Source organism: Oppia nitens, unplaced genomic scaffold (genome assembly GCF_028296485.1).
Source record: "Oppia nitens isolate AA-2021 unplaced genomic scaffold, nextdenovo-longstitch-racon4-pilon3 scaffold2_pilon_pilon_pilon, whole genome shotgun sequence".
NCBI lineage: Eukaryota > Metazoa > Arthropoda > Arachnida > Sarcoptiformes > Oppiidae > Oppia > Oppia nitens.
In genome coordinates, this window is record NW_026533210.1 from 8,424,507 (window position 1) to 8,440,028 (window position 15,522).

Below are 15,522 nucleotides of genomic sequence, written 5' to 3' on the forward strand. Positions count from 1 at the left end.
AACCAATAATTCTATGATTTTATATAAAATCTTAACTTATAATAATAATATATGTACTTTAATTGCTATATTTTGTAACATTTTATTTGATGTACAAAATAATATTTTTAAAATTAAATAAATTTTAATCGTATGCCATATACAATATTTATATACTATCTATCAATTAAATATTGTTTTTTTTAATAAAAACTTGTACACTGTATTAATTAAAATAACAAATAGCTATAAATAAAATAAAATTTATTATATAATTATGTATTTATGCAAATTAGTTATTATTAAACATATTATTACAATAAGCATTGAGTTAAAAATTATGACAATTAATATATATTTTACATGTAAATACTAATATAATATTTTAAATATACAAATACAAAAAATAACAAATTATTTACTTATTGTAATTAGTAAAACTATAAATAAATAAATATATTATCTACTAAATACCCCAGTTTATATGTACTTTGATATTAGCATTATTAAATTTAAACATTATCAGCATTATTATTATTATTACTGTATCTAAACAATAGTATTTTTTTGTATTCAATAACAAAAAAACATCAAATAGGATACTGATAGGCAATTATTTGGGAAAGAGTTTTAAGCCTAAAATGTATTTTTCAACATTTTTTGTGATACGAAATTAATTTATATACATAGTGTATATATTATATAACGATTCAAAAGAGTCTAACTTATAAAAATAATATTTGAAAGATATTATTGATATGTTTTAATGTGATTGAGTGAGTGGGTGAGTGGGTGAGTGGGTGAGTGGGTGAGTGGGTGAGTGGGTGAGTGAGTGAGTGAGTGAGTTATAGCGAGTAAGTGATGGAGTAAATAGAAATAATTTATTGCAATCATACATAAAGCAACATATATTTAGTGATTATAATCAATACAATAATCAGTTTGTTTTTGGCACTGATATCCAAAACCAAAATGCAATGACTTGTCTCTCACTCTCTGTGGATATCATTTCATTACTATATCACTATATCTTCCCATTAAGTATTAATTTCTACAATCGTAAGAAAATCCAATGATTTGATGCCTTTGAAAATTGTATATATGTTTGCAAAAATTGGTTGTTTCACACACACACACACACACACACACACACACACACACACACACACACACACACACACACACACACACACACACACAACATTCACTATTTATTTATTAATAAGATATTATATTTATTGTTAGTCTCTCTCTCTCTCTTTCCTTCTTTGTCTAACAATTCCTAACAATTGCGCAATTTCTCTAATAAAATATACTACTATAGTGACAGAACAGTAGCATTATTATTGAACTAACTGTCCAATTATTCTTATAGTCAAACATTAGTATGTTATATATATAATCAGGTTATTATAATAAATTTCATTTAAATTAATTTCAATTTCACATAATAACCATTGAATAATAGAGTAAAATAATGACAACAACAATAACAACATTTGGCCATTTTAATTATTAATAGAGTTAATTATATACCGTATTAATTATTTATCTCAATTTATTATTATTATTATCATTATAACTATCTAGAGTTAGATTAAAATTAATAAATTAATTTAAATTAAATCTTATTACCAAATCTATTGTGAAAGTTTTAGCATACAGTTAGTGCTAAGCTATACAAGTAAATGAATTATTTAATTAGTTTGAAATATTTTTATCACTGAAACTTGTTTTTAATTAATAGTGTTAGAAAATTGTTGTATTAAAAATTAAAACTTTTTGGTAATTTTCAAACATTGGCATAGAAATTAATTATCTAGTTAATTTAACTAAACTATTTTTTTTATAAAAATAAATTGTACCATTTGTAAACATGTTTATGATATAATTTATAAATTAGACAATTAAAAAAACTATAATGTGAATACAATATAAACAGACAAATTTCTATACATTTCTATTTTTTATAATTTTAAAAAATATATTATTAATAAATAATAATTTCTAGACAATATAATTGTGTAATTTTAATAGTAATTGATTAAATTATTTTCTTTTAATTTTTATTTATTTTACTTATTATTATTGCTGAAATAAAGTAACAATTTACAAACCATATTTTGTAAATTACATTTTAGGAGTTAACTATACACTATGTAGTCTATAGTTATACAGTAAACATTTCTATTTATGCAGTATAGGAGTGGGTACAATAAAACCTAACAACTAATACAGTAATATATTAATTAATTAATTAACTTAATTTGTCTCAAAAATTAAATTATTATTACACCATATAATAAATAAATATTAAAGTGTCTTAAATATTTAATTTTCTGATAATTTAATGCAATTAAAAATTAACAAAAAATTGACGGTTGGTGTAACGTTATCAGGAAATTTAATGTAGCTTTATTATTAATAATTAATAATCATCCTGCAAATTATTAACACTTAATATTTATTTTGTTATTTGTTTTGAAATCTGTTTTAAGTATTATTTTTAATAATTCTTTTCTAACTAAAATATTAAAATTAAATTTGACTGAAAAATGTGATCTAATTATTTAAAACATTTTAATTTTTATTTATAGGTAATGTATTTTAGTTACTGTGTAATTATAAAAATGCATAAAATAATAGTTATGAAATCATTAAAAACTAGATTATAAAAATAATTTAATTAAAAAAATTAAATAAAAACGTAGTATTTTTTAACTACTTTTATCACATTAATGCTTATAATATAATTAAATTTATAGACATTAATTTTAATAATTCGTTATTTTTAATTTAAATATTGTAATTTTAGTTAAATTTTGTTAAATTATTTATAAGATATTAGTTTATAATAACATTATTTTTAAATTTTTGAAGTTTAAACAATTAATATGAAAAATTACTTAATAAAATAAATCATTTTGTCTTTGTATTTGTTAATGTATGTAATGATTATATTTTTATGAAATATTAATAAACAAATATTTTTAAATACTTGTAGCAATCTAAAAATTAATAAAGTATAAAATTATTCCATTATTTATTAATTATAACAAAAAATATTACTATTTTAATTATTTCTAATTATACATTATTTTTATTTTTTAATTTGAATAATTTGGTTAGAAAATTAGTTGATAGAATTCAGACATATTTAGTTATTACTAAAATTTAGTTATTATTTATATTTAGTTATTATTTATATTTAGTTATTATTTATATTTAGTTATTTATATTTAATTTGATTATTATTTCCTGATTACGATACACAACCTTATTAATTAATTAGTGATTATAGTTATTATTATTTTTAATGTTTATGTTATTTCTTAAAATAATCTTTATAATTGATAGAATATTAATATAATTGATAAATTAAAGATTAGTATAATATTAGTTAATTTGAAAATAATATTTTTAATATTTAATAAATTTGTTTATTTTAATGAACTTTTAGTGGATTTCATATAAGCATAGTATAAACAGTGCTTTCCTATACTGCATAAATCGAAATGTTTACTGTATATATATACTCTATTTTCTTGTCAAATCACTATCAAGAATATCTATAATAGCAGCATAAGAATAAATATTACCTCCCGGTGCTCTAACAAACATACTTGTGCTTATATACAGTATCATTATATAATGCTTGCACATTCAACACATCATATATATATATATATATATATATATATATATATATAATATTACCCTACACGATATTATTTATCTCAATAATTCATAATAAATATACAGTATATAACATATAGCAAAATATTTTATTTCGACTTTCAATATTAGTATTATTATTATCCATAAAGTTTTGGCTCAAATGCATAATACAATCGGGTTTCACAACACATTTGTCTGATATAATTCATATAAATATAATAGTTTTTCCAATTTTTTTTATATTATAATAAATAAAAATGCAATTGTGATATTTTATTTATTCCTACTTTTTTGAAGGGATTTATAGCTATTATATATTTTTTCATGAATTTTTTTATATAACCCATCTAATCCATCTACCTAGATGCACTATTATTACTATTACTACTATTTTTATTATCATATTGTTTCATAATATATTTATAAACCATTTTATAAAAATACAAAACCATAAGATCTAAATGCTGTTATCAAATACACACACAAAATAAAATCTGAAAATAAAAGTAGAATAATAGATGCAGTTATATGTGATATAAACTAAACATTTTTTACTTTTTGTTACAATCCATTGATTTTTTATAAAATATTTTACACAATAGTTTTGTTTGTTTTTAAAAAAAGCTTTCATAATAATAAATTCAGTTCAAATATTTCAAATAAGAAATACTTGTTTAGAGATATATTTTTCAATTGAAATATTACTATAAATATTATACTATCAAACAAACAAACAAACAAACAACAAAATCTTTGATTTAAACTACTAGTATATTATCCAGATGTTTTAGGCTAAATAAAAAAATATTAGAGGTTCAATATAAAAAACAATAAATTAAAAATAATAAATATATAAAAATATATACTGTATATATATATGCTATATATAAATATCATATAATACTAGTTTTATATTCTTTATTATAAAAAGTGACATTTTTATAGTATAGTTCATTGATCAGTTATTACTTTTATTTTTTTATTTGACCATGCTTAAAGTTTTTATTTTCTAGAATATATATATATATATATAGAAAAATATGATTTTTTTTGTTGACAACAAATTGAGTTGTTTTATCGATTGAAATTTTTCCTCTATATATATGCCAAACAATTTTGTTGGTCAATCATAAAACTTTGGGAAATTGTCTGAACATTATTTTTTTTCACTGTGTGTATAGACTTTTGGGATTTATTGTCTTTTTTGACTACTACTGACTCGTAGTGATCCTATTGCTGGGCTCCGGGCTAATTCACAACTAGCTGACCCCAAATATCAGAGTTTATCTATCTATATATATATTGTATATAAATACAATACCCAGTGTTAAATACAGTTCATGATTTGTTAGGCACATTTACACACACACACACATACCATCAAAACAATTACAATTTATCTGTTATGAAAAATTATTACAATAATAATATAATTGATTAGTCTTTCTTATAAAATATCTTAAGAGCCCATATAAGCCCACAATATATTTAACTTATATATATATATATATACTGTAAACATGATGTCTGTGCTCTCTTATGGCATATTAAGACAACTGAGTGATTATAAGTAAAATAATGTTGTTTTCAAAGAGCTGTAAATAATTGATACATTATGTTATATAAAGAGATTACTCTAAAAACACTGTACAATATATACAGTATATATAATATATCTGTTATAATATTTTAGTTGATTTTGTTGTTGTTGTTATACTTTAGTGTATTCACTTTTATAACCATTTAATTCATTAAATATATTTTTTTACATTTTATTTTTTTAAATTTAAAAAGATTTTTAATAGTATATTACGTACACTATTGCACTTAATCACTTATAAAAATCACATTTAAAAATAAAATTGAAAAAATAAATGTCTTTTAATTAAAAAAAAAACAGATCACAAATATGACATAAAACATTTTTTTTTCTCAAAAATTAAATCTTCTAAATGTAAAGTTATTATTATTATTATTATTATTATTATTATAAAAATAATGTGGATAATAATAATAATGGCGATAATAATAATAATAATGATAATAAAAATATTAATAATGCTATAATTTTTTCTCTTAAAAAATTGTATCTCAAAACTTATTGCTGTAAGTAATGGATAAACTGATTGTTTTGTGTGATTTCTCTCTCTCTCTCTCTCTCTCTCTCTCTCTCTCTCTCTCTCTCTCTCTCATTCCTTTATATATATAAAGTGTTAGATAAATAGAAATTTTTGTTGAAAAAATACAAGAAAACTTCTAGAATAAAAATAACAATAAAATAATATTGTTATGAGTTTCTTATTATAATCTATTTATTTGGGACTCCCATTACAAACATAAAAGCACACATAAAAAATAAAATAATTGAAATATAACTAGATTATTTATTGGTTTTTTTTATTATTATTATTATTAAATCATTATTTAGAAAAATATAATTAATTTAACTTTTCTGAAAATTTAGATAACAATATCTGTGTTTAGTAAAAACATATATTTTTTTAAAAATCATTATATTTGTTAGCATTAAATAATTTTATTAGTAAAATTAAACAGAAATTTTCTATTTAATCTAACATTTTTTGTTTTAACGCAACAAACAAACAAAGAAATTACAGTAAATATTATAACAATGATCTTATTTGCTATAAATTAAGTTAATTTATAATAATACAAAAAATAGTTTCCTCAGATAAAATAAAGACATTTTATTTATACCCACAATAATAAACAATATATATACTGTATATATATATATATATATATATATATATTTATACATATTATACTGTACTTAAAAGTAAAGCACTTTCAATGATTATTACTACTACTGGATAAAAAAATATGTTGACTTCTGGGTACTCGTGATCGTAAAATATATATATATCGTATATATTTCGCACACTATTCATGCTATTTGTATTTTTACTATAATTAAATTTTAGTATTTTTTAACATTTTGATGTATAATGTTTATGTATGTATGTATTTATGTGTGTGTGTGTGTGTGTGTGTGTGTGTGTGTGTGTGTGTGTGTGTGTGTGTGTGTGTTTAATGTTTGTGTATAATAAATGTTAATTTTATTGATATTTTCATTTTTTCATCATATTTTTAGAAATTATTCATTTATTTTAATAAAAACTAAATGTTAAGCACATTATACATAGTATTTTGTAATATTTAACTACAGTATTTATACACTGTATAGTATTTAATATAAAAAAGTTTATATTTAAATTATATACATTTAATATGAATTTAGTACTTTATATATATGTTTTGTTTGTTAATTATTTTGTTGTGCCTGAGTTTGTATGTTTGGACACAACTTAGAGGAATAGGAGAGCACCGGTTGTTATGCGTGGGTCGGTATGAGGCCTACAACCGATTATCAACCAATTCCTTATAGATTATCACCTGAAGGGTCGGTATGAGACCTATCGGATGATAAAAGGGTAGATCACTTGCAGTAGTGGTGGCCAAGCGTAAAGCTAGAGCTGATCCCAATCTGGATGTCTGTACTATCTCTTGATATCACGCGATACGGAACGGTAGGTTAGAGTTGATGGACAACCGGGTTGTATGTATGTCTTTAATGATGTGAACAACCGGTTGGACTCTTGAAGTGATAGTTTCTATGATGATAATAGCGATGGTAATGAATCGTATGATTAACACAGGTATAAGATAATTATAACAATTTATTGATTAGTTTAAGACAATTGAGGATACAATGGATTGTATGGTTAAAATGGTGCTATCAGTGGAGCACATGTATGATGTGAGTACAGTATGATATGTGAGAGTCAGGTATGACTGTTGTGTATGACGGCTGGCACTGTACTAAAGTATGTGTATACTGTAGTACAGTATTTATAGTGTTTGAGAGAGGACGGGTAGGTATAGGGAATGGTTAGCTATCATTGGATAGTTTGAATGTGGGAACCGTTGAACAGTTAGTTTGGTGCCAGAGGTCTGAGGTCAGCAACCGGTAAGTATAAGGAACTGTATAACCGATTGAAAAGCAATACTAAGAATTTAGCACAAAAATAGGATATAAAATAAATGTATACAAAATTATTGGGAATTTAAATACAAAAATACTTTATAACTAAATTAGCTTAAGGTAATGTAGTGGACACTACACTCCCCGGCGGTTTAAGACTGGTCAAAGAGTTAAACGGTTGAGTGAGACGATGTGGACCAGGAGTGAGACGTTTAGCCGGTTGTGATGGATGTCCGCGTTGAGAGTCCGGTAATTGGAGTCGTGTGTTACGGAATCGTAGAATGGGAGAGTTGGATGGGATGCGATGGATATTACCGGAAATATGTTTGTTGTATGTATCGATGCGTGAGAGTCGGGACTGTTGAGGGCGAATAACCGGATGTACAGCGCGTAGTGGTGTAACGGTAATAGTAGGTGTGATGTCCCTTAAGTAATGCCGATGTTTGTATGGATGCGATGGTTTTGCGGCATTAGAAGTCGTATTGATTGGACGGTAGTCTTTACACAAGCGAGGTTTTCCGTCTGTATTCATCGTCGAAGTGATCGGTAAAGCGTTACGGCTGTCCCGAGAAACATGGATTTGGTGATCCTTCACTTGACGTGCAGCTTTGGCTGCAAATGGATGCGATTGACGGGTGCGCTGTGCGGTGGACTGTTGGTCTATCTTTACGATGCGGTGCTTTTGTTTGTATATATGGCCATTGGATTTGTTAGGCAACCGGTTTGGAGAAGGTATACGACTGATGAGATTGCAGTAACCGGTTGATGTCCCTGAAGTGGATGAGTTTCTCTGTTGTTGCCATTTGAATGATACGGTTTGTGTCTGTGTGTCAATGATGACACCGTATTGGCCAAGAGATTGGAGAGATAGCAGTAATGTGTAATGAAATCCGTTGATGACCTGTGCTTTGATGGTGCGGGTCATCCGATTGATGGTTAAGTCAAATGTGACTTCTCCGAGAGTACGAGCTGATCCACGCGCCAGTGATACGTCGGTAGAGCGGCGGCGGTCGATATGGAGTCGGAGGTGTTTGACGACATCTAATGGTATGATGTCTACAGTTGATCCGGGATCGGCGAATGCTGATAACTCGAACCGATTGATGCGGCCCGGGATCAATATCATATCCAGTGGTGTGGCTTCGGTAGCCATGACTTTACTACGTATTATATGTGATGATGCGGCTGTTATACGAGTAGGTGGACCGTCTGTGGATCCTGTGTTTGGATTGATGGCTGCTGGAGGACAAGATTTATTTGGGCAATCTTTATGGTAATGCCATGAAGTGATGCCAAGATCTCTGCAGATGCGGCAGGAATAGGGCGGACGTAGTTTGTCTTTGTTGTCGCGCTTAGGTAACCGGTTGTCATTTCGTTTGTCATCTGTGTAATGTGATGATCCGTGAGGTCGGTTGATGCGGTTACCGGTTCGTTGCTTGTCGGTCTCGATGTCCTGAGCCATCTCGAGCCATTGACTGGGAGTCTTGAAGCGTCGGCCATAGAAGTATTCACGGTATTCAGGGAGTAGGCCTTCCGTGAGTAGGTTTGCTCTTTGATTGTCGGTGTAGTTTTGGAGGCGTCTTAAAATCTCCATTTTGTCATCGAAGTATGCGCGGATTGACTCCGATCGTTGTTGGCGCCGGCGGTTGGCGGCCACTTCTGGAGGAATGTCCAGTCGGGTATATCTGTTGGTAAGCAGTTGCTTAGCTTTGATCCAGTTGATGGATGTGTCGATGAGTAGGTCTGAGCCGTAATAGTTGGCTGCGTCTGATTCGAGGAACTCAACGATTTTGATGAGTTTGTTATCATCTGTGAGATGAGCGAAGACTCTGTCGAAGATTAAGAGGAATGCTTCGATACGTAGAGATGAGTCTTTAGTACCATTAAACTTTGGTATCTTCACTGAGAGCATCGGTGCTGAGCCAGTGGTAGAGGATCCGTTGGTGGCTGAGTTACCGGTTGTACCGATTGGTACACAATTAGATGAGATACCGGTTGTGTTGTCTGCGATGGCATTAACCAGATTTAGTGTATCGTTGTCTTCACCATTGATGGACATGTCTGATGTGTTGTTGGTTACTGTGTTGTCTGAATCGCTATTAGTTGAGATATCTCGTCGAAGATATGGAGTTCCGTGTCTAGTGAACCCTGTATTGATAGTCGTCATCCAATACGCGAAGATAAGGATCTTTTAATGATCCTACTGACTGCGCCAATTGTTGTGCCTGAGTTTGTATGTTTGGACACAACTTAGAGGAATAGGAGAGCACCGGTTGTTATGCGTGGGTCGGTATGAGGCCTACAACCGATTATCAACCAATTCCTTATAGATTATCACCTGAAGGGTCGGTATGAGACCTATCGGATGATAAAAGGGTAGATCACTTGCAGTAGTGGTGGCCAAGCGTAAAGCTAGAGCTGATCCCAATCTGGATGTCTGTACTATCTCTTGATATCACGCGATACGGAACGGTAGGTTAGAGTTGATGGACAACCGGGTTGTATGTATGTCTTTAATGATGTGAACAACCGGTTGGACTCTTGAAGTGATAGTTTCTATGATGATAATAGCGATGGTAATGAATCGTATGATTAACACAGGTATAAGATAATTATAACAATTTATTGATTAGTTTAAGACAATTGAGGATACAATGGATTGTATGGTTAAAATGGTGCTATCAGTGGAGCACATGTATGATGTGAGTACAGTATGATATGTGAGAGTCAGGTATGACTGTTGTGTATGACGGCTGGCACTGTACTAAAGTATGTGTATACTGTAGTACAGTATTTATAGTGTTTGAGAGAGGACGGGTAGGTATAGGGAATGGTTAGCTATCATTGGATAGTTTGAATGTGGGAACCGTTGAACAGTTAGTTTGGTGCCAGAGGTCTGAGGTCAGCAACCGGTAAGTATAAGGAACTGTATAACCGATTGAAAAGCAATACTAAGAATTTAGCACAAAAATAGGATATAAAATAAATGTATACAAAATTATTGGGAATTTAAATACAAAAATACTTTATAACTAAATTAGCTTAAGGTAATGTAGTGGACACTACAATTTAATAATATACTATACAATAGAAATGCAAATATATACAGTATATGTATGCTAATTTAATAATTAAAATTAAATGAATAAATTTTAAAAAAAATTATTATTGATTAAAAATAAATTGTAGCTTAGTTAATACATATTTAAAAATTGCTAAAAAAATATAAACAAAAATTGTATACAACTAATATATTTTTTAATATGTAATATACAATAATAATAATTTTTAAATTAATTAGGTACAAGTAATTTGAATTTTATGTAAAATAAGCAATAAAAATAAATAAATAATCCGAAATTAATTAATATCTAGTTATTTATTATTATTATTTTGCTAATAATCACTTCAAATGTCAAGTTATCTAAAATAAACTGTACAACACTTAGAAACATAGGTCATAATACTGTATATATTAATACAATAATATATTTTTAACTCAATATTATAGTGAAAATCAATAAACAGTATATTAAATTATAAGCTAATCTGTGTGTTTGTGTTTTTCTCAATCGATTATTTAATATTATAATTAAATTTTTGCTTAATCTTTATCTATATATATATATTTTAATTTAAGATTAAAGCGCTATTTCTATTAGCTATATATACATTGTATACTGTACTGTAAATAACACAAAATATATATTATATTTGTACAAATGTTAGTACATTTCGTATACTGTATATAACTTATATTAATATATACGTCTATTATTTATATTGTATGTCACATTTTATATACTGTGAGATTATCAAATTGTATTAATTTATGATATAATATATACTGTATTTATATAATACAATATTTGCAATATCCTTATATCTAATACAGTATATACAGTACTTGTCAATAACACTAGCATTAAAATAAGTCAAAATATGATAAAATAAATATCATAAATATATACTGTATATGATTGCAAATGTAATATTTTTTGTCCATATTTTTATTATATTTATTATATTATATGATAATTATATTAATAAATATTAATTCTAATATATATATATATATAGTTAATGTGTTAATATAAATTTATATATAGTTATATTAATATATATATCTATATACAGTATATACATTCAGACAATGTTTTTTCAAATACTATAATTTTAATTGTTTTGATAAAATGATTAAATGGAGCAAAACAATAGATAGATAATTAAAAATATAATAATAATAATAATATTCACCACAATAGCAAAATTGAATGTGTAATGAATAAAGTAAATGTAAATTTTTATATTAAAATATATATAATATTATTATTATTTTATTGAGAAGAATCCCTTCGATTAGTAGTATTTCTATTATTTCTATTATTGATATTACTTTCTTTGACTATTATTATTGATTTTAAGCACAATAATAGATAATAAAATAATTAGATTATTTATATTAATGGTACATATAAAATACTATTACATATATCAATATATATATATATATATATATATATATATATATATATATATATATATAATACATATATATTGTATATTCAATATTCAATGTAAATGTTGTGGTAAACAAATGTTATATACTATATAACCTACAGAATAATTAGCATAAATAAATATATGAATTTTTTAAATGTCTATTTTGAGTGTATTTAAAAAAATTATTATTATATTTTTAGGTGCGGTTTTATTTATAAAATATATAAATTATACTATAAAGAGATTATAAAAAATTAAGTGATAATTGTTTTATATATATATATTTTTTTGTATAATTCAAATAAAATAGTGATTTTATGCACTAAATAATTATAATTTATAACGTCAATAAATTTTTATAATACATTGCATATACAATTAATATATATATAATATATATTTAAATATTTAATAAAAATATGTACAGTATTATTATTATACTGTATATTAAATAAAATATGTTGCCTAAGTCATAAAAAATATTTTGTGTATAATATTTTCATATATGAAATAATAAATGCTATTAAAAAATGTTTTTTTTTATTAGATTACAATATTATATATTTTAGTTATACATTAGTGATATTGTAGAAACTGTTAGAGAGAGAGAGAGAGAGAGAGAGAGAGAGAGAGAGTCATGTTTTTCGATAGAATTAAGACATTTTGCTATACCATCTCAGTTATCGTTCAATATATTGAAAATATAATATACATATAAATATATATATATATATATACCGTATATATTAATGTCAATATATATCTGCTAACAAAATCCTATTTATTACAGTCTCGGCTCTAAAATAAATATAAAAATTTTCTGTTTATTTTACAATATTCTTGTTTAAACAGTAATGTCGTAAACGGGAGAAAAAAGGATACGACAATAAAATGTTGGCTTATATTATAGCGACAAAAAATCGGTTTATTCATCCAATATTATATTAGTATATGTACTGTATATTGTATATAAATTTTTTAATGGTATTATATTATCAATAAAATACTAATAATAATAAAAGTAAAATATATATACTTAAACTACATATGGCAAACAACATACAGTATTTACATATTACTATTATACATAATGTTTATATATTTGGTATTATATGATAAAAAAATTGCTGTTATTATATAATATATGTACATTATATAAATACAGTATTTAAAAAATCTTATGCAATATATGCAGTTTGATAAACTAATGGTTTAATAATTTTGTGAAAAAACAAGTGCAGTGATTTACAATTGGATTGTAAATAAATAAATAGTTTATACGATATTTATTTATATTGTAGTATATAGTCATATAATATATAAATAATATTTTACATATACATGTAAATAATAATTTTGAAATTTATAAATCTTAAATGTTATACATATTTTTTTGTTGATGAAAATATAGTAACAAAAAATTAGTTTTTGACATTTTATCCGATTATTTTCAGCTGAAAAAAGTGTAATACTTTAGGGCTCTTATAATCAGCATTTCTATCATAAACAACACACACAAGAATTTTATATCATATACAGTATACTTCTGTATAGTATTAAAGCATATCTATGTATATCTGGAGGACATTGAATTAGATACACACAAAATATACATTATATATATATACTGTATATATATGTTAAATGCATTCATCAGTATATACAGTACTTGGAAGTCTACTTAAGATTTTTGTTGAGTACTGTATATTTATATTATATAATACTGTAATAATATTAATAATATATGTAAGTTTTTAGTTTAATTTAGTAAAGTAAGGCATATATATATAAATTATATATATATATATATATATAGACAGACAGAGAGAGAAAGAGAGAGAAAGAGAGAGAAAGAGAGAGAGAAAGAGAGAGAAAGAGAGAGAAAAAGAGAGAAAGAGAGAGAGAAAGAGAGAGAAAGAGAGAGAAAGAGAGAGAAAGAGAGAGAGAAATGAAAAGTAGTTTTTTGGAGGAAATACGTGATTCACTTACAATATGTGTCTTTTGTAAGCTTTTGAACCACTTCTGAGTTGAGTTTACTATTCTTTTTGCCCATTCTTCTGGATATATATATGTATGGATGTACTGTATGTATGTATGTATGTATGTAAGTGCCCAACAAATATATATATAAAAGTTAGTCCTCCGATGATTTATATGATTCAATTGTTTATTGTTGGTGTGTTTGAATAATATATATTTTATATCGTTTTTTTCATACAATTGCTTCTGTTGTTATGTACGATATATGTTTGATAATAATAATAATAATAATAATTTAAGATCACTGTAACAATCCATTCAATAGATAACAATTCATGTACTGTAAACTTATATGACATTAATGATAATAAATATTTATTATACATATACTGTATATATATATATATATATTTGTTTTTTGTTTTTGTTGGTATAATTTGGTATATTATTCACTAAATATAAACACCGCAATAAGTTTACTGTGTTATAATAATAATAACAATATTAATATTGTATTAATATAAATAATAAATAATATAAAGTTGAATTTGCAACATTATATTTATGAATCTAATACTTGATTCAAATAATATAAATTTGTTTGATGTAAACAACAATAATATCTATCAACTTATCAAATAACTATTTCTAAAGAAACAGCGATGCAAACAATAAAAGTCATATAATATATATATTTTTTGGTGTGATTTTACCACAAAAAATATATTGATAAATAAAGTTTAGTTGAATCACTGGTTCATACAAACAACAAAAAACACAGTCAGATATAAAAAAAAGTTTTTCAAAATATAACACAACAATATTTTCAAAACTTAGATTTTAAATAATTATATTATTAATAATTAGTATTAGTATTCAAATTTCAGAGACTTTTTTAGGTGACACTAATCTCTCTTTCCAAACAAATATAATAAACTTCAAGAATATTCTTGAATACAGAATATTCTTGAATACACATACAGAGAGAGAATCTTCTATTGAATAGAAGTGTGTATAGAGTTTGCTATAAACACAACACTGGATAAAAACACCGGAGTTTTCACTCACACACACACTCTTTAGATAATATTCACGACTGCTTTCCTCCTCAATAATAATAATACTACTGTACTCTAACTGTACAATAAAACTGATGGCACAACAGGCACTCACTCTACACACACACGTATGTGATATAATACATGTATAATACATATACAGATACACAATATACAGTGAATAACATTTAAACGCCGACCTCTCACATACACTCTCACTAAGCCATGACATCTCTTGAATCACTTATCAATTTATATATTATATATATAATAAAAAAAATTGTTTAAACAACTAGTGATGTAGTTGTTTGTTAGTTA

At 25.3% G+C, this 15,522-nt stretch overlaps 1 protein-coding gene across 1 annotated transcript in view; it reads right to left on the minus strand.

Moving 5' to 3' along the window:
• LOC128955460 (frequenin-1-like) overlaps positions 1-14,335 on the minus strand; it is a 34,246-nt gene extending 19,911 nt beyond the window's left edge. The window contains exon 1 of the mRNA XM_054301132.1: positions 14,156-14,335. Coding sequence (XP_054157107.1) covers positions 14,156-14,219 — 64 coding nt within the window. The 5' untranslated portion in view covers positions 14,220-14,335. The remainder of the gene's footprint in view (positions 1-14,155) is intronic.
• Between the last annotated feature and the right edge of the window lie 1,187 nt (positions 14,336-15,522).